This window comes from Schistocerca nitens, chromosome 3, assembly GCF_023898315.1.
Source record: "Schistocerca nitens isolate TAMUIC-IGC-003100 chromosome 3, iqSchNite1.1, whole genome shotgun sequence".
In the NCBI taxonomy this organism is placed as follows: domain Eukaryota; kingdom Metazoa; phylum Arthropoda; class Insecta; order Orthoptera; family Acrididae; genus Schistocerca; species Schistocerca nitens.
Window position 1 is genome coordinate 776951680 of NC_064616.1, and position 21823 is coordinate 776973502.

At 48.4% G+C, this 21823-nt stretch overlaps 1 protein-coding gene and 1 pseudogene across 1 annotated transcript in view; both read right to left on the reverse strand.

Moving 5' to 3' along the window:
* Positions 1-21823, reverse strand: part of LOC126248783 (SET and MYND domain-containing protein 4-like) — a 146495-nt gene that overhangs the window by 12044 nt on the left and 112628 nt on the right. Inside the window, exons 7-8 of the mRNA XM_049950158.1 lie at positions 11360-11585; positions 3187-3473 (exon numbers count right to left, since the gene is read on the reverse strand). Coding sequence (XP_049806115.1) covers positions 3187-3473; positions 11360-11585 — 513 coding nt within the window. The remainder of the gene's footprint in view (positions 1-3186; positions 3474-11359; positions 11586-21823) is intronic.
* Positions 4232-4349, reverse strand: LOC126250345 (5S ribosomal RNA; annotated as a pseudogene).

The following is a 21823-nucleotide window of genomic DNA, read 5'->3' on the forward strand; positions in this document are numbered from 1 at the left end:
GAGTTTTACTTTCTGGGACGCAAAACAACTGATGATGGTAGAAGTAGAGACCATATAAAATGTAGAGTGGCAACGGCAAGAAAAGCGTTTCTAGAGAAGGGAAATTTGTTAACATCGAGTATGGATTTAAGTGTTAGGAAGTCTTTTCTGAAAGTATTTGTATGGAGTGTAGCTATGTACGGAAGTGAAACATGGACGATAAATAGTTTGGACAAGAAGAGAATAGAAGCTTTCAAAAAGTGGTGCTACAGAAGAATGCTGAAGATTAGATAGGTAGATCACGTAAGTAGTGAGGAGGTACTGAATAGAATTGGGGAGAAGAGGAATTTGTGGCACAACTTGACTATAAGAAGGGATCGGTTGGTAGGACATTATTTGAGGCATCAAGGGATCATCAATTTAGTACTGGAGTGAAGCGTGTAGCCGACCGGTGTGGCTGAGCGGTTCTAGTCGCTTCAGTCTGGAAGCGCGCGACCGCTACAATCGCAGGTTCGAATCCTGCCTCGGGCATGGATGTGTGTGATGTCCTTAGGTTAGTTAGTTTTAAGTAGTTCTAAGTTCTAGGGGACTGGTGGCCTCATATGTTAAGTCCCATAGTGCTCAGAGCCATTTGAACCATTTGAACGTAGAGGGGTCACTTAAGTTGAGCCGACAAAGGTGTCCGTTGAACTTCCAGTGATTAATTTCAGCCGTGCTGTAACTGTCGTGAAGCCCCTCGATGTTTATGTCGAATTATACCATGGTACTCTTTGAATCATGAAAGGGTTTAACGTATAGTGACTGCCTTTGATTTTAGATGTCCTCGACCATTCCTCTTGCCAGTTCGATGACAAACGCTTTTTGAGAATGGATATTATATTTGTGAGAGGGAGTTTATCAAATTTAATAGATTCATGTAGAGATGCTTACTTTTCTAGATCTCCTTGTTCATGCAGTTAGTCGGAGATAACGAGGCTTGCACAGGATAGACTGCCATGGAGGGTTGCATCAAACCAGTCTCTGGACTGAAGACCACAACAACGAGCAGAAAAAATTAGAAATTTGTGGTAAATTCCAATTAAATCTAACTGCTGAGGTCATCGATCCCTAGGCTTACAAAGTACTTAATCTAACTTAAACTAACTTACGCCACGGACAACACACACACCCATGCCCGAGGGAAGATTCGAACCTGCGACGGGGGAAGCCGCGCGAACCGTGGCAAGGCGCCTCACACCACCTCGCTACACCGCTCGGCCAACAAGCAGAGATGAAAAGGCTTGTAGAGAGTGGATTTGCGTGAAGAGCTGTATCGAACCAGTCTTCAGACTGAAGATGACAGTAGCAGCAAGAACAGTAAAAATTTGTGAAGAAAAGCGGATTGAATATAATGTAAACTACTGGCCATTACAATTGCTACACCAAGCAAAAATGCAGATGATCAACAGGTATTCATTGGACAAATATATTATAATGGAACTGACATGTGATTACATTTTCACGCAATTTGGGTGCATAGATCCTGAGAAATCAGTACACAGAACAACCACCTCTGGCCGTAATAACGTCCTTAATACGCCTAGGCATTGAGTCAAACAGAGCGTGGATGGCGTGTACAGGTACAGCTGCCCATGCAGCTTCAACACGATACCACAGTTCATCAAGCGTAGCGACTGGCGTATTGTGACGAGCCAGTTGCTCGACCACATTGAACAGACGTTTTCAGTTGGTTGGAGATCTGGAGAATGTGCTCTCCAGGGCAGCAGCCGAACATTTTCTGTATCCAGAAAGGCCCTAACAGGACCTGCAACACTCGGCCGTGCATTATCTTGCTGAAATGTAGGGTTTCGCAGGGATCGAATGAAGGGTACAGCCAGGGGTCGTAACACATCTGAAATGTAACGTCCACTGCTCAAAGTGCCGTCAGTGCGAACAAGAGGTGACCGAGACGTGTAACCAGTGGCACTCCATACCTTCACACTGGGTGATACGCCAGTATGGCGGTGACGAATAGCCGGCCGGAGTTGTCATGGGTTCTAGGCGCTACAGTCTGGGGACGCGCGACCGCTACGGTCGCAGGTTCGAATCCTGCCTCGGGCATGGATGTGTGTGATGTCCTTAGGTTAGTTAGGTTTAAGAAGTTCTAAGTTCTAGGGGACTGATGACCACAGCCGTTGAGTTCCATAGTGCTCAGAGCCATTTGAACCATTTGATGACGAATACACGCTTCCAATGTGCGCTCATCACGATGTCGGCAAACACGGATGCGATCATGATGATGCTGTACACAGAACATGGATTCATCCGAAAAATGACGTTTTCCATTCGTGCACCCAGGTTCGTCGTTGAGTACACCATCGCAGGTGCTCCTGTCTGTGATGCAGCGTCAAGGGTAACCTCAGCCATGTTCTCCGAGCCGATAGTCCATGCTGCTGCAAACGTCGTCGAACTGTTCGTGCAGATGATTGTTGTCTTGCAAACATCCCCATGTGTTGACTCAGGGATCGAGACGTGGCTGCACGATCCATTACAAATGGCTCTGGGCACTATGGGACTTAAGTTCTGAGGTCATCAGTCCCCTAGAACTCAGAACTACTTAAACCTAACCAACCTAAGGACATCACACACATCCATGCCCGAGGCAGGATTCGAACCTGCGACCGTAGCGGCCGCGCGGTTCCAGACTGCAGCGTCTGGCCAGCACGATCCGTTACAGGCATGCGGATAAGATGCCTGTCATCTCGACTGCTATCGATACGAGGCCGTTGGGATCCAGCACGGCGTTCCGTATTACCCTCCTGACCCACCGATTCCATATTCTGCTAACAGTCATTGGATCTCGACCAACGCGATAAACGCGATAAACCGCAATCGCGATAGGCTACAATCCGATCTGTATCAAAGTCGGAAACGTGATGGTACGCATTTCTCCTCCTTACACGAGGCATCACAACAACGCTTCACCAGGCAACGCCGGTCAACTGCTGTTCGTGTATGAGAAATCGGTTGGAAACTTTCCTCATGTCAGCACGTTGTAGGTGTCGCCATCGGCGCCAACCCTGTGTGAATGCTCTGAGAAATAATCATTTGCATACCACAGCATCTTCCTCCCGTCGGTTAAATTTCGCGTCTGTAGCACGTCATCTTCGTGGTGTAGCAATTTTAATTGCCAGTAGTATAAAAAGGAGAAGAGGCGGCGGTACTGACCGCGTGGGCGGCAGCTGATGCACGAGCGGCCAGTCCTGTTCGCAGGGCGTGCAGGTGCAGGTGAAGAAGTACTGCGCGCGCAGCTGCTGCAGGCGCTCGTCGCGGTCCTCGGCCAGGAAGCTGGGCCCGTAGTTGTCGAGCAGCTCGGCGCCGCGCGACACGGGCCGCGAGGCACGCACTACGCATGCGCGGCCCATGCTGTGGCGCGACACGTTGGGCCAGCAGGCGTGGTTGAGCAGGCTCACCGCAGGGTACACGGCGCCGCCCAGCTCCACCGGCTCGCCCTGCTGCTCACAGACAACACACTTGTGCTGCGGACCTCACCCGACCATATTTTGTAATACGTAACCTACAAAAATACCAATGTAGACAAAAGTTTGTGAGGCAGCATTTAATGTTTGTTATTTAAAGACCCCGTAAACGACAGAACGTATTTTACAAAATCGCTGTTACCTATCTAAGGATTTGCCAAGCAAGCCCGTGAGTGTGTGTGTGTGTGTTGTTTGCGGAAGGAGACCAGATGGCTAGGTCATCGGTCTCATCGTATTAGGGAAGGATGGGGAAGGAAATCGGCCGCGCCCTTTCAAAGGAACCATCCCGGTATTTGCCTGGAGCGATTTAGGGAAATCGCGGAAAACCTAAATCAGGATGGCCGGACGCGGGATTGAACCGTCGTCCTCCCAAATGCGAGGAAGCCCGTACACGTGCAAACAATGTTTGTCTGTTTAACCTCACTTTGAAGCAGGCGCTGTTCGTGTGTATTTTGACAGTAGTGAGAACGGCGACAAATGGAGACAAAGCAGTCCTGGCATTCACTTTGGCACTGTGTTTAAACAAGAAGAAGCACTCTGTCTTCAGGCCACAAGTGGCCCATCGGGACCATTCGACCGCCGGGTCATCCTCAGTTGAGGATGCGGATAGGAGGGGCGTGTGGTCAGCACACCGCTCTCCCGGTCGTTATGATGGTTTTCTTTGACCGGAGCCGCTACTATTCGGTCGAGTAGCTCCTCAGTTGGCATCACGAGGCTGAGTGCACCCCGAAAAATGGCAACAGCACATGGCGGCCCGGATGGTCACCCATCCAAGTGCCGGCCACGCCCGACAGCGCTTAACTTCGGTGATCTGACGGGAACCGATGTATCCAGTGCGGGAAGGCCGTTGCAAAGAAGAAGAAGAAGAAGAAGAAGAAGAAAACAAGTCTCTGGTCCACTCAGTGGCTTAAATCGAGGATTTACACATGAATATCTGCTAAAGGAAATATTACTCTAAGAACCGAATGATTACAACAACTTTTTTCAAATGAACCACAAAACTTTTTAAAACTTACCAAGCTCCCACCTCCTAAGAGCAAAATTATCTATCAAGTTCGCTCTTATCTAGCCACGGATATGTCAAACAAGGCCGTACACGTAACAAGAAAGCTTGTACATTTAACCTTGTATGTTTCATGTTGTATGTTAACCAGGTGCCTAGAAACAACGCAGAGGCTTCGTCCCCGCCGCAGCCGCAGTGGTCCACAACCCCACGACGACTACCGCAGTCCAATTCGCCCCTCCGCCGCCCCACACCGAACCCACAGTTATTGTACGGTTCGGCCCCTGGTGGACCACCCCCCCCCCCCCCCTCCCCGCCCCCCACTGCCCCAGGGAACGTCTCACACCAGACGAGCGTAACCCCTATGTTTGCGTGGTAGAGTAATGGTGGTGTACGCGTACGTGGAGAACTTGTATGCGCAGCAATCGCCGACATAGTGTAGCTGAGGCGGAATAAGGGGAACAAGCCCGCATTCGCCGAGGCAGACGGAAAACCGCCTAAAAACCAACCACAGACTGGCCGGCTCACCTCGACACAAGTCTGCCGGGCGGATTTGTGCCACTCCGGAACAATTTAACCTTACTTTTGGCACTAGCGGGAATGGCTACAAGTGCAGGTATAGCATTTCTAACATCGACTTTGGCACTGTGTTTAAAGAAGGAGAAAACAAGACGCTGGTCCATCGAATAGTGTAAAATGAGAGAGAAATATACAACTGAAAACAGCAGCTTGCACCACAGGACGCACAACGACGTGATGACTTTCTTCTCCACTTTGTCACAAGGACTGAAGTTGGCGGGAGCTGGCCCTGGACTATCCTATGGACAGAGGAAGCTCATTTTTCTTTGACGGGTGAGGTGAGCACACAGAATTGCCGAGTGTGGGGATCTTCACCTCCAGTCACTGTGCATGAAGTTCCTCTGCATGGTGAACATGTCACCGTATGATGTGGCTTCACGGTTATGTTCATCATTTCTCTTTCACTAGTGCCATGTCCCTCGCTGACGCAGGGTCGGCATTGTTAGGAATGGATTTGGCGAGATTAGTGGAAAGGGGTGGCCGGATGCCCTTTTTGCCACGCGCCGGTCGAAGTGGCCGTGCGGTTCTAGGCGCTGCAGTCTGGAACCGCGCGACCGCTACGGTCGCAGGTTCGAATCCTGCCTCGGGCATGGATGTGTGTGTTGTCCTTAGGTTAGTTAGGTTTAACTAGTTCTAAGTTCTAGGGGACTAATGACCTCAGAAGTTGAGTCCCATAGTGCTCAGAGCCATTTGAACCATTTGAACCTTCTTGCCACCACCCCGTACCCCCCGGGACGGAATTAGTGCACCCAAGCTGTCTGCGTCGTGTGTAATTAATGGAAGAGTGCGAGCGTGTTCAGACGTCTGCGAGTCGTGTAACGGAGGCGGAACGTGGAGACCAGCCCGGTATTCACCTAGCCGGATGTGGAAAACCGCCTAAAAACCACATCCAGGCTGACCGGCACACCGACCAACGACGATAATCCGCTGGACGGATTCGATCCAAGGCCGGTGCGCCTACCCAGGAAGCAGCGCATTAGTACTCGCGGCTAACATGGCGGGTGTTACGTTCATCATTGGCCCATTCTTTTTTGAACAGGCTGGCGCTCAAGGACCAAAGACGTGCAGTGTGACTGGCCAATGTTACTGCAATATGCTTCGCCAGCATGTCATACCCGCCCTACTGGAGAGAGACGCATTGAACTCAACAGTTCTCAAGTACTTCCTCGTACTGATCGCACTGTGTGGGCTGTGCACTTGATGCGGTTATTTCAGCCGTGACCTCAGGCTCAGGGTCACATTTCCGTGAAAGGTCACTACCAGCTGCGTCGCTATCTGTTCGTGGCGGTATAAGTCCTTGTGCGGAAGTGGGAGCCACATCGACCTGCATTCCATCTCCTTTTTCCACTTCCAACAGATCTTCAGGACTGGGCTTCGGCCTCCTGGCAACGGGTGTTTCACAGGAAGAGTCCACATCAACATTTTTTTCAGTGTCCTTTAGAGGACGCTTTTTAGTGGGAAACTCGCTGTCACGGGACGGAATTTCAGCAGTTAATGCAGGTTTTAAAGACGGAAAGTCATTAACATTAAGTGCAACATTTTCAGAGGTAGTAACAGGATCCACGACTGCCGCCGGCTCTGTTGTATTACTGGCTGGCAACAAATCGTTGAGTGTTAATTTCCGGCGTTGCGTAAGGTTATTTGTTAGCACAAAAACACGGCGAGGGCAGTCCTGACGGAGGTGACCAGACTCGTTACATACATGACATGTAGGGGTTTGCCCTGAGTACATAACATGCGCCTTGTGCCCGTCAACAAAGATGTGGGAGGGAATGTTTGCCTTCACTTCCATCTCCACGGAGCGAATGCCGTTAAAGCACTGCAGCTTGAAATGCAAAGCCCACCTTTCGTTGACTATTTGCCTGACAACCCCATACTTTGAAAGGACATCTTTAATTTTCAAGTTGTCTACTTCTATGGGAATATTCAAAACCCTAACATTCCTAATTACAGACTCTGAATTCCGGAGTTTGACAGTACTTTTAGTACCATTACGGTGTATAAATTCCGTTTCATAACCAAATTTTGCCAGAAAGCGGTCTACAGTCACGGAATCGTTAAACTTTACAAAAATGCAGTATTCATCAGAGTCTAGCTGCATGGTATGAACAGATTCAGAATGAAGGCCAATTACCTCGGTAATCCAGTCGTGTATTTCAAGTGCAGAGGGCTGTACTCGACGGGTGTACTTGTCGAAGGTGAAAATCACGGTGTTTTTTCTCACGGAGTTTGCCATGGTGTTCTGCAGCGAAGAAATCTCGGACAACGCCGAAATCCCAACGGCACTACGTAGAAAGATTACACGAACGAATACCAAATGCTCAATTGATAACGCTTAATTCACGTGCAAAACGTCAATAAACGAGCACGAAACACGAAAACACTGGTGTAAACACTCAACGTTCACGGAGCAAACCTGAGGAGCGTGCGACCGCTGCGACAGCTAAAGCCAGACTGGATGGGGACCCGAACCCAGGTTCTCCTGCTTACATTGCAGACGCTCTATCCATCTGAGCCACCGAGGGCACAGAGAACTGTGCGACTGCAGGAACTATCTCGCGCACGCCTCCCGCGAGACCCACATTCTCACCTTGTATGTCCACACACTATGTTCATAGTGACCCACCCCAACACACTCATTACTCGTGGAAGACATTCTTACCAAGTCCCGTAAGAGTTCGAGGAACATATGTGCATCCGCACAGAAGAAGAAGGTAATGGGTCTCACGGGAGGCGTGTGCGAGATAGTCCCTGCACTCGCACTAGCCTCTGTGCCCTCGCTGGCTCAGATGGATAGAGCGTCTGCCACGTAAGCAGGAGATCCCAAGTTCCGGTCGGGGCACACATTTTCACCCGTCCTCGTTGATATATATCAACGCCCGTAAGCAGCTGAAGGTATTAACATAATTCTAATTTCGTTCTAGACGGCTGCAGGTCATCAATGGTGCCTGTTCTTTCGGACATGTCCGAAAGAACAGACACTATATCCATATAAGTACATATTTTTCATTGTAAACTGATCGAATTTTGTGCCATGGGTTATTTGAATTCGAAGTATCACAGTAACAATTACCATAAAAATAAGCAGTTCTCTCCGAATCTGATACATAGCTCTACAAGGACTAAATAACCTTTTTTTACCGAATCGTTTCTGTAAAGTCGTTTGAGAAAGATTGCTGAGTAGCTGACATGCGCGCACTCTTGTTTTGTCAGTGGAGCACGTCGGACAACCTGCACTGCCACAGCGAGCAAACGATATTCCGTTCGTTCAGGCTAGGCAGGCAGTGCGTGTCAGCTGCGGTCAGCGCATCCACCCGGCTGCCAGCTGCCCCATTAGATTAAATGGCGATGTTCTTCGCACTGGTTAAGGCCGTCTCATTCTGGCCTCCGCTAAGCGGGTAACCTGCCCGCCCTTGATGTGGAAGGGGCATATGGTGCGTATAGCAGATATATACACTACTGGCCAATAAATTGCTACACCAAGAAGAAATGCAGATGATAAACGGGTATTCATTGGGTAAATATATTATACTAGAACTGACATGTGATTACACTTCCACGCAATTTGGGTACATACACTCCTGGAAATGGAAAAAAGAACACATTGACACCGGTGTGTCAGACCCACCATACTTGCTCCGGACACTGCGAGAGGGCTGTACAAGCAATGATCACACGCACGGCACAGCGGACACACCAGGAACCGCGGTGTTGGCCGTCGAATGGCGCTAGCTGCGCAGCATTTGTGCACCGCCGCCGTCAGTGTCAGCCAGTTTGCCGTGGCATACGGAGCTCCATCGCAGTCTTTAACACTGGTAGCATGCCGCGACAGCGTGGACGTGAACCGTATGTGCAGTTGACGGACTTTGAGCGAGGGCGTATAGTGGGCATGCGGGAGGCCGCCGGGTGGACGTACCGCCGAATTGCTCAACACGTGGGGCGTGAGGTCTCCACAGTACATCGATGTTGTCGCCAGTGGTCGGCGGAAGGTGCACGTGCCCGTCGACCTGGGACCGGACCGCAGCGACGCACGGATGCACGCCAAGACCGTAGGATCCTACGCAGTGCCGTAGGGGACCGCACCGCCACTTCCCAGCAAATTAGGGACACTGTTGCTCCTGGGGTATCGGCGAGGACCATTCGCAACCGTCTCCATGAAGCTGGGCTACGGTCCCGCACACCGTTAGGCCGTCTTCCGCTCACGCCCCAACATCGTGCAGCCCGCCTCCAGTGGTGTCGCGACAGGCGTGAATGGAGGGACGAATGGAGACGTGTCGTCTTCAGCGATGAGAGTCGCTTCTGCCTTGGTGCTAATGATGGTCGTATGCGTGTTTGGCGCCGTGCAGGTGAGCGCCACAATCAGGACTGCATACGACCGAGGCACACAGGGCCAACAGCCGGCATCATGGTGTGGGGAGCGATCTCCTACACTGGCCGTACACCACTGGTGATCGTCGAGGGGACACTGAATAGTGCACGGTACATCCAAACTGTCATCGAACCCATCGTTCTACCATTCCTAGACCGGCAAGGGAACTTGCTGTTCCAACAGGACAATGCACGTCCGCATGTATCCCGTGCCACCCAACGTGCTCTAGAAGGTGTAAGTCAACTACCCTGGCCAGCAAGATCTCCGGATCTGTCCCCCATTGAGCATGTTTGGGACTGGATGAAGCGTCGTCTCACGCGGTCTGCACGTCCAGCACGAACGCTGGTCCAACTGAGGCGCCAGGTGGAAATGGCATGGCAAGCCGTTCCACAGGACTACATCCAGCATCTCTACGAACGTCTCCATGGGAGAATAGCAGCCTGCATTGCTGCGAAATGTGGATATACACTGTACTAGTGCCGACATTGTGCATGCTCTGTTGCCTGTGTCTATGTGCCTGTGGTTCTGTCAGTGTGATCATGTGATGTATCTGACCCCAGGAATGTGTCAATAAAGTTTCCCCTTCCTGGGACAATGAATTCACGGTGTTATTATTTCAATTTCCAGGAGTGTAGATCCTGAGAAATCAGTACCCAGAACAACCACTTCTGGCCGTAATAACGGCCTTGAAACGCCAGGGCATTGAGTCACACAGAGCTTGGATGGCAGCTTCAACACGATACCACAGTTCATCACGAGTAGTGACTGGCGTTTTGTGACGAACCAGTTGCTCGGCCACCATTGACCAGACGTTTTCAATTTGTGAGAGATCTAGAGAATGTGCTGGCCAGGGCAGCAGTCGAACATTTTCTGTATCTAGAAAGGCCAGTACAGGACCTGCAACATGCGGTCGTGCATTATCCTGCTGAAATGTAGGGTTTTGCGGGATCGAATGAGGGGTAGAGCCACAGGTCGTAACACATCTGAAATGTAACGTCCACTGTTCAAAGTGCCGTCAGTGCGAACAAGAGCTGACGGAGAGGTGTAACCAACGGCACCCCATACCATCACGCCGGGTGATACGCCAGTATGGCGTTGTCGAATACACGCTTCCAATGTGCGTTCACCGCGATGTCGCCAAACACGGATGCGACCATCATGATGCTGTAAACAGAACTTGGATTCATCCGAAAAAATGACGTTTTGCCATTCGTGCACCCAGGTTCGTCGTTGAGTACACCATCGCAGGCGCTCCTGTCTGTGATGCAGCGTCAAGGGTAACGGCAGCCATGGTCTCCGAGCTGATAGTCCATGCTGCTGCTACGTCGTCGAACTGTTCATGCAGATCGTTGTTGTCTTGCAAACGTCCCCATCTGTTGACTCAGGGATCGAGACGTGGCTGCACGATCTGTTACAGCCATGCGGATAAGATGCCTGTCATCTCGACTGGTAGTGATACGAGACCGTTGGGATCCAGCACGGCGTTCTGTATTACCCTCCTGAACCCACCGATTCCATATTCTGCTAACAGTCATTGGATCTCGACCAACGCGAGCAGCAATGTCGCGGTACGATAAACCGCAATAGCGATAGGCTACAATCCGACCTTTATGAAAGCCGGAAACGTGATGGTACGCATTTCTCCTCCTTACACGAGGCATCACAACAACGTTTCATCAGGCAACGCCGGTCAACTGCTGTTTGTGTATGAGAAATCGGTTGGAAACTTTCCTCATGTCAGCACGTTGTTGGTATCGCCACCGGCGCCAACCTTGTGTGAATGCTCTGAAAAGCTAATCATTTGCATATCATAGCATCTTCTTCCTGTCGGTTAAATTTCACGTCTGTAGCACGTCATCTTCGTGGTGTAGCAATTTTAATGGCCAGTAGTGTATGTGTGTGTGAACGTACCTTGTCGTGAGGCGAGGCGAGTAGGTGCTCGGAGAGCTGGTAGGCGTTGCAGGAGCAGGCCTGCATGCGCGCCAGCAGGCGGCCGGCCAGCTGCTCTGCCTCAGCTCGCTGCTCCGGCGCCGGCAGCAGGCGCCGACCCACGCAGGCGGCTGCCACTGCCCGCCGCAGCAAGTCATTCGGCGCGCGCCGCTCTGCGTGCGTCACCTGGTCGCGCACCCGCCTCGCGCTGCCGCACCACACGTTCTCAAAGTTGTTTTCCACGTCACAAATCACAGCAACATATAAGGGGAAATTAAAGAGCTTCCGTTCGAAGGCCGTACAGTATAGAATCGGTATGTCAGACAGGCAAAATCGCCCTGAGCACTGAGGCAATCATCTTATTTCTCCATAGCGCCAGTATTACACTATCAAATTTCTTTGTCAAATGTCTTTGTCAAAGAAATTTGATGGTGTAACAGGGAACTTTGTCAAATCTCGTCTGTCGTCAAATAAATTTGATCAAATCTAGGGCCTCCCTCTATATTTGATCAAAGAATTTGCTTGTCTTCTGTTCACTGCAATGTGGTATGTTACCATGTGGAGCGCTAGCATCGTTGCAGCGTTCTGTCATCTGTAGTGCTTTTATAAACATTTCTGGTAAATACAATTGGTGTGAACCGACAACTACAAAATTAATAGAGATGTATGAAGCTGATGAGGCGCTATTCAACATGAGGCACCCAGAATACAAAAATAGATTAAGAAGATTGGAGACCAATCCTAACCTAACCTAACCTAACTCTCTCCTGTAGCAAGGACTCGGAGTGTTACAGTGACCCTGACTTCTGCAGATATAGCAGTTCTTAAGTGAGTATTGTGCTTTGTGATATGATACACTTCACTGAGCACATACTAAAATGTATGCTTATCCATTCTTAAGTAATTGATGTACGACTTGATGTCCCCCACTATAAGCTCACATAACAAGTTTTGTTGAATGCTTTTATCGTGTCGTCGTAAAACCCCGGGAGGACGACGGTTCAATCCCGCATCCGGCCATCCTGATTTAGGTTTTCCATGATTTCCCTAAATCGCTCCATGCAAATGCTGGGATGGTTCCCTTGAAAGGGGACGGCCGACTTTCTTCACCATCCTTCCCTAATCCAATGAGACCGGTGACCTCGCTGTTTGGTCTCTTCCCCCCAAACCAACCCCAACGTAAATCCCACGGCTTCACCCAGTTATGTTTCCTTTTTATCCCCCGCGTCTCTTCCATATGTGCACACAGTGCAATTGTGGTACATCTCTCACTTGAGTTGACGCAACTTCTACCTCCTAGATCGAACGGCGCCTTGTGTCGAATCGCGACTAGCACATAACTTGGCGCACCATTCCACAACGGTGGGTTTCGACAGACATGCTGCCCCATACATCTGTTTGATTCTCTGATGGATGTATATCGGTGTTTGTTCTTTGGGAGCCGAGAAAAGAATAACAGCACACTGCTCCTGTGTGGGCGCATTTGATTTTAACGTCCCCATAGTTGACGTTTTTGTATTCACCGCATGCAGGTCGGAAAGACATAATGCCACACACATATCTTGCCCACATGTCGGTGCTTATATACCTGCATCGGTATCGCTACGTTGGATACACCCTGCAGTGATGCCCTCAAATAGAAACTTATTGATCGCCCCTTATATTATCCTATGATTAAATTATCATTGAGTCACAATTGGAAGGAGACGTCACATACAAGCATCTGGGTATTCATTTTAAAACTTCATATGCCTTTTTCTTGCAACAGTATAATATTTATTTATCTTAAACCAAATGTATTTCCGTGGTATACAGACTTTCATAGTATTGCCTCGAGGAGAAGATAAATTAATGGAGTGCTTATATCATTAAAGTTAAAATCTTCTGGGTTGTTAGGACGCCACATATTTCCTCTAAAATAATCGACGTGTCGACCCCTTTGCTGGGATCTTCTTCTGGATGTTTCGGTGTCCACGACTGCTAGAACAGCTGTGTTGTAGCAATAGTGGACGCCGAAACATCCTGAAGAAGATCCCAGCAAGTGGGTCGATAAAAATAAAAGTCATGTGGCTAGGGCCTTCCGGCGGATAGACCGTTCGCCTGGTGCAAGTCTTTCGAGTTGACGCCACTTCGGCCACTTCCATGCCGATGGGGATGAAATAATGATAAGGACAACAGAACACCCAGTCCCTGAGCAGAGAATATCTCCGACCCAGCCGGGAATCGAACCTGGGCCGTTAGGCATGACAAGCCGTCGCGCGGACTACTCGGCTGCCAGGGGCGGACAATGGGTCGATAAGTCGATTATTTTCGAGGAAATATGACGCGGCCTAACAACCCACAATATTTTAACTTTAGTGACAACGGCCATGAAGGCCTGCAGACTTGCATGCTTACATCATCTCACCTAAATAAATAAGAACATCCAATTCAGTACGGAAATATTGGAAGAAAGTTGTCTCCCTGTCCTAGACGTTTTGGTTAGGCAGACGAATGATGTCTCCCTTGCATTTATAATCGTCGAGTTGTCATCACCCATCGCGAAATATGGGTGTGCTTCAAATGGCTCTGAGCACTATGCGACTCAACTTCTGAGGTCATCAGTCGCCTAGAACTTAGAACTAATTAAACCTAACTAACCTAAGGAAATCACACACATCAATGCCCGAGGCAGGATTCGAACCTGCGACCGTAGCGGTCACGCGGTTCCAGACTGAAGCGCCTTTAACCGCACGGCCACACCGGCCGGCAATATGGGTGTGCTCAAAACACCAGCACACGTACGTCGCCGGCCACTGTGGCCGAGCAGTTCTAGGCGCTTCAGTCCGGAACCGCGCTGCTGCTACGGTCGCAGGTTCAAATCCTGCCTCGAGAATGGGTGTGTGTGATGTCCTTAGGTTAGTTAGGTTTAAGTAGTTCTAAGTCTAGGGGACTGATGATCTCTTATGTTAAGTCCCATAGTGCTTAGAGCCATTTGAACACGTACGTCATACAGTTTCAGATTCATATACACTATTGGCCATTAAAATTGCTACACAGAGAAGAAATGCAGTTGATAAACGGGTACTCATTGGACAAATATACTATACTAGAACTGACATGTGATAACATTTTCACGCATTTTGGGTACATAGATCCTGAGAAATCACTACCCAGAACAATCAACTCTGGCCGTAATAACGGCCTTGATACGCCTGGGCAATGAGTCAAACAGAGCTTGGATGGCGTATACAGCTACAGCTGCCCATGCAGCTTCAACACGACACCACAGTTCATCAAGAGTAGTGACTGGCATATTGTGGCGAGCCAGTTGCTCGGCCACCATTGACCAGACGTTTTCAATTTGTGAGAGATCTTGAGAATGTGCTGGCCACGGCAGCAGTCGAACATGTTCTGTATACAGAAAGGCCCGTACAGGACCTGCAACATGCGGCCGTGCATTATCCTGCTGAAATGTAAGGTTTCGCAAGGATCGAATGAAAGGTAGAGCCACGGGTCGTAACACATCTGAAATGTAACGTCCACTGTTTAAAGTGCCGTCAATGCGAACAAGAGCTGACCGAGACGTGTAACCAGTGGCACCCCATACCATCACCCCGGGTGATACGCCAGTATGGCGATGACGAATACACGATTCCAAGGTGCGTTCACCGCGATGTCACCAAACACGGATGCGACCATCATGATGCTGTAAACAGAACATGGATTCATCCGAAAAAATGACGTTTTGCCATTGGTGCAACCAGGTTCGTCGTTGAGTACACCATCGCAGGCGCTCCTGCCTGTGATGCAGCGTCAAGGGTAACCGCAGCCATGGTCTCTGAGCTGATAGTCAATGCTGCTGCAAACGTCGTCGAACTGTTCGTGCAGATGGTTGTTGTCCTGCAAACGTCCCAGTCTGTTGACTCAGGGATCGTGACGTGGCTGCACGGTCCGTTAGAGCCATGCGGATAAGATGCCTGTCATCTCGACTGCTAGTGATACGAGGCCGTTGGGATCCAGCACGGTGTTCCGTAATACCCTCCTGAACACACCGATTCCATATTCTGCTAACAGTCATTGGATCGCGACCAATGCGAGCAGTAATGTCGCGATAGGATTAACCGCAATCGCGGTAGGCTACAATCCGACCTTTATCAAAGTCGGAAACGTGATGGTACTGATTTCTTCCCCGTACACGAGGCATCACAACAACGTTTCACCAGGCAACGCCGGTCAACTGCTGTTTGCGTATGAGAAATCGGTTGGAAAAGTTCCTCTTGTCGCCACCGGAGCCAACCTTGTGTGAATGCTCTGAAAAGCTAATCATTTGCATATCACAGCATCTTCTTCCTGTCGGTTAAATTTCGCGTCTCTAGCACGTCATCTTCGTGGTGTAGCGATTTTAATGGCCAGTAGTGTTGTTTGCCTGAAGAGCTTGCTCATATAAAGACAGTGATCAGGGAAAATGAATATTTTACCCAGCAGATTAACAGAGCGCTGTCAGTTAAAGGCAAAAACCGGAAAGTGGATGGAGAGGAGGTCACGTCGGCAATATCCCCAGCTTTTCTTTCCTTTGCTGGCAATATTTTGTTCAAAATAGCCAGAATACTCCGGTAATTTCGGTTTAAAGTGGTTTCCTACCCACTGTGTAAGATCACAGAACTTCTGGGATCAGTGAAGGCTGGAATTGACAAAACTCCTTGTCAATGTGGAATGGGTTACAAAGGCAACAACACGCGCACCATGGAAGAACGCCGCACAGAACATCAAAGCTGCACTCGCCTTTTGCAACCAACCCAGGCTGCTATTGGTGAACATAGTTTCGTCACTGGACATTCAATGGAGAACGAAAAACAATAATTTTGGCCACAGGTACATCTTTTAGGGAGCCCTTAATAAAGAATCAGTGGAAACACGCATGGCGGAAAATCTGATGAACTCTGATAGCGGTTACCGGTTGGATAATGCTTAGAACTCCATTCCACAATTTGCTTCAAACGAAGACGACAGAGTACACTAATGGCCACGGCTGGCGGCAAACCTGTGGACAGCTGAGTTCCGCAGTTTCACCAGCGAGGACACTGCCCGCCGAGTAATGTGATCAATCTGTCACAACGATCGCAGAATGCTAATAATTTGTGGGACGGGTTAAGTCTCCGTCAGTCTTCGGAGACTCACCTGAAGATGACTGGCAGGTGCCAAGTCGAAATATTGTAGAGTGTAACAATGTAAGACCAGTTGCAGACCCTAAACTTCTCTGATCATTTATTTACTTTCCAGATGTGGTTCACATGGCTCTGAGCACTATGGGACTTAACTTCTCAGGTCATCAGTCCCCTAGAACTTAGAACTACTTAAACCTAACTAAGGACAACACACACATCCATGCCCGAGGCAGGATTCGAACCGGCGACCGTAGCGGTCGCGCGGTTCCAGACTAGCGCCTAGAACCGCTCGGCCACTCCGGCCGGCTCTTCCAGATGTGTTTCGTCTTTTATAGTTAAGACATATGAGTATTCAGTGGATTCCCTAGTTACCTGGCTCTCCCACACAAAATCTGCATTTGCCCTCATCTAATGATAGGTTAGGAGGGCTCACTTTCACTACACTCACAAAATGTCAGCATATACACTGCCTGACATAAAAACTGAAGTAACCAGAAGACAAAGTCGGATGTCATTGTATCTTTGTACCCAAACGCACCATTGGCGGGTGTGTACAAGATTAGAGTTGCAATTCTCTGTAACACTTAGAACGGCCGCCAGAGTTCATTAGTCTTTTTGGTTCGTGTTTAACTTTCTTACCAAGCCAGGTGCAGTATACGAGAGTCCTCCACAAAGTAAGTTCCGTTTGGTTATGTAAAACAAACGTGTACAGATACAGCAAACATATTTATTGTACAAAAATCTACAACTGTTAAACTACTTTTTTACATAGCTTCCGAAATTTTGTAGGCACTTGTCATAGCGTGGCACAAAATTTTGTATGCCTTCTTCATAGAAGGTTGCCGCCTGTGTATTCAACCATGTGGTAACATGTTCTTTCAGCTCTTCGTCATCGTTGAAGTGTTGACCATCAAGGACAGATTTTAGGTATAAGAAGAGATGAAAGTCGCTAGGAGCGAGGTCCGGGCTGTACGGAGGATGATCAAACGCGTCCCAGTGAAATTCCCGCAAGAGTTGCTTGGTGACATTCGCCGTGTGAGGTCGGGCATTATCGTGGAAAAAAACAACACCTTTTGACAATAATCCTCGGCGCTTGTTCTGTATTGCTCGGCGCTATTTCTTAATGGTCTCGCAGTAACCGTGTGCATCGATTATTTGGCCTCGTGGTAAGAAATCAATCAGCAAAATGCCTTTTCAGTCCCAAAAAACGGTGCACACGACTTTTCGAGGTGTCAACATTTGCTTAGGCTTAACCTTCGTTCGGGGTGAAGTGTGCCTCCATTCCACTAACTGCCGTTTTGTTTCAGTGGTGTTGTACGATGCCCAAGTTTCATCCCCCGTGACTAACCGAGAAAGAAAACCATGGCCTTCCTCATTGTAACATGTGCAAAACTGAAGTGCACTGTCCATCCGTTGGTTTTTGTGTTTTTCAGTAATAGTTTTGTGTACCCAACGTGAGGAATGTTTTCGAAATTGCAGTTTTTCAGTAACAATTTCATGAATTAGTGATCGTGAGATTTGCGGAACTTCCAGAGGAAGGGCACTAAGTGTAAACTTACGGTTGTACTTAATCTTCTCTTCAGTTGTGTGAACCAGTTCATCAGTAACCACAGACAGGCGCCCACTTTGTTCTTCATCGTGCACTTGATCACGTCCTTCACTGAACAGTCTGACCCATCTTCTAACCATTGAATCACTCATAGCATTTTGTCCGTAAACCTCGCAGATTTGCCGTTGAATTTCCTTTGGCTTAACTTTCTTTGCAGTTAGAAAACGAATCACAGATCTCATTTCACACGCGGCGGCATTTTCAATTACGGCTGACATTATGAAGAAGCACTACAAAGCACACGTCGGCAGCAGCGATCTGAAAATGGCGTACATGTCTTCTCCTTGGCTCAGAGACGATGGCTGGAATTTGTATGCTTGTAATTAAAAAAAAAAAAAAACAAAGGCCTTCAGCCATTTTAAAAGTAAGTTTTTCTAAATTGGACAAGTCTTACGTTGTCTGAAGATAAAGCTTGGACCTTCTGGCTGTTGAAAATTTATTGTATTGTTTTTGAAAGTAACTGCCGCGCGTGCTCGGAACTGCGATCGTAGCGCTGCCGCGGACAGAAATAGAAACGGAACTTACTTTGTGGACGACCCTCGTATAAGCGGCGTGAACGGCATCAGATACTGAGTGATCACTATAAAAGACACGGAGAGGCCGCATACTCGTATGAGACAGCGTTATCAGCACCTGACAAAGTTTGAGAGGTGCCTTATTGTACACAGAAGCACCAAAGAAACTGGTATAGGCGTGCGTATTCAAATACAGAGATATATAAACGGGCATAATACGGCGCTGCGGTCACGAACTCCTATATAAGACAAGAACTGTCTGGAGCAGTTGTTAAGTTGGTTACTATTGCTGTAATGGCAGGTTATCGAGATTGAAGTGAGTTTGAACGTGGTGCTATACTTGGCGCACGAGCGATGGGAGTCAGAATCTCCGAGGTAACGATGAAGTTGGGATTTTTCCGTACGACCATTTCACGAGTGTACCGTGAATATCAGGAGTCTGGTAAAACATCAAATCTCCGACATCGCTGTGGTCGGAAAAAGATTCCGCAAGAACGGGACCAACGACTACTGAAGAGAATCGTTCAGCGTGACGGAAGTGCAACCCTTCCGCAAATTGCTGCAAATTTCAATGCTGGGCCATCAACAAGTGTCAGCGTGCGAACCATTCAACGAAACATAATCGATATGGGCTTTCCTTGATGACTGCACGACACAAAGCTTTACGCCTCGCCTGGGCCCACCAACACCGACATTAGACTGTTCATGACATGTTGCTTGCTCGGACGAGTCTCGTTTCAAATTGTATCGAGTGGTTGGACGTGTACGGGTATGGAGACAACCTCATGAATGTATGGGCCCCGCATGTCACCAGGGGACTGTTCGAGATGGTGGAGGTTCTGTAATGGTGTGGGGCATGAGCAGTTTGTGTGATATGGGACCCCTGATACGTCTAGATACGACTCTGAGAATTGATAAGTACGTAAGCATCCTGTCTGATCATTTGCGTCCATTTATATCCATTGTGCATTCCGACGGACTTGGGCAATTCCAGCAGGACAATGCGACACCCCACACGTCCAGAATTGCCACAGATTGGCTCCAGGAACACTCTTCTGAGTTTAAACACTTCCGCTGGCCACCAAACTCCCCACACATGAACATTATTGAACATATCTGGGAAGCCTTGCAACCTGCTGTTCAGATGAGATCTCAATCCCCTCTTACTCTTACGGATTTATGGACAGCCCTGCAGGATTCATGGTCTCAATTCCCTGCAGCACTACTTCAGAAGTTAGTAGAGTCCGTACACGTCGTGTTGCGGCACTTCTGAATGCTCGCGGGGGCTCTACACGATATTAAACAGGTGTACCAGTTTCTTTGCCTCTTCAGTGTATATCTCCAATGTGCCGGCATGTCGAATCGTGCAATATCCAGATTTTTGGTGCTTTCATATGTGACAGTGGCTGGATGTTGGGCTGCATCGGAACGTGAGAGCAGGCATATCTGCTCCTGCCATCCTAGAACAAGTAATGGACTCCCTGCGACATCTGTGTCATCCCACACAATTGGTCAGAGATTAGCAGCAGTCACACTAGGGAATTACCGTCCCGTGCGTAGGCTGCCGTTAACAAAACGGCTGTGTTTGTAGTGGTGACCGGGAAGCTTGGACTGCTGATGAATGGCAGCGCATTGTTTTCAGCGATGAATCGCCACCCTGCAGTATTCCGGATGACCATCGTCGGCGAGTATGGCAGCGACCAATGGAGAGTTCCCTTTCTTTCTATGGAGAGGCACAGAGGTGTAACTCCTAGCATCATGGTGTGAGGGGCTATCGGGTATGGCTTCAGGTCATGGCTAGTGCTGACTGAGGGAACTCTGACGGCGCAACGGCACGTCATTGGCATACTACATCCTCGCATGCTACCCATCTACATCTACATCTACACGGTTACTCTGCAATTCACACTTAAGTGCCTGGCAGAGGGTTCATCGAACCATTTTAATACTACTTCTCTACTATTCCACTCTCGAATGGCGCGTGGGAAAACGGAACACCTAAATCTTTCCGTTCGAGCTCTGATTTCTCTTATTTTATCGTGATGATCATTTCTCCCTATGCAGGTGGGTGGCAACATCATGTTTTCCCAATCGGAGGAGAAAACTGGTGATTGAAATTTCATGAGAAGGTCCCATCGCAACGAAAAACGCCTTTGTTTTAATGATTGCCACTCCAATTCACGTCTCATGTCTGTGACACTATGTCTCCTATTTCGCGATAATACAAAACGAGCTGCCCTTCTTTGTACTTTTTCGATGTCATCCGTCAGTCCCACTTGATGCGGATCCCACACCGCACAGCAATACTCCAGAATAGGGCGGACAAGCGTAGTGTAAGCAGTCTCTTTGGTAGACCTGTTGCACCTTCTAAGTGTTCTACCTGTGTTCTGAATCGCAGTCTTTGGTTTGATCTACCCACAATATTGTCTATGTGATCGTTCCAATTTAGGTTATTTGTTATTGTAATCCCTAAGTATTTAGTTGAATTTACAGCCCTCAGATTTGTGTGACTTATCGCGTAATCGAAATTTAGCTGATTTCTTTTAGTACGCGTGCGAATAACTTCACACATTTCTTTATTCAGAGTCAAATGCCACTTTTCGCACCGTACAGATATCCTATCTAAACCATTTTGCAAGTCGTTTTGATCATCTGATGACTTTACAAGACGGTAAATGACAGCATCATCTGCAAACAATCTAAGACGGCTACTCAGATTGTCTCCTATGTCGTTAATATAGATCAGGAACAATAGAGGGCCTGTAAAACTTCCTTGGGGAACGCCGAATATTACTTCTGTTTTACTCGATGACTTTCCGTCTGTTACTACGAACTGTGACCTTTCTGACAGGAAATCACGAATCCAGTCGCACAACTGATGCGATACTCCGTAGGCACGCAGTTTGGTTAGAAGACGCTTGTGAGGAACGGTGTCGAAAGCCTTCTGGAAATCTAAAAATTTCGAATTAATTTGACATCCCCTGTCGATAGAATTTATTACTTCATGAGAATAAAGAGCTAGTTGTGTTTCACAAGAACGATATTTTCTGAATCCGTGCTAACTATATGCCAATAAATCGTTTTCTTCGAGGTACTTCATAATGTCCGAATACAGTATATGTTCTAAAACCCTAATGCAAATCGACGTTAGTGATATAGGTCTGTAATTCAGCGG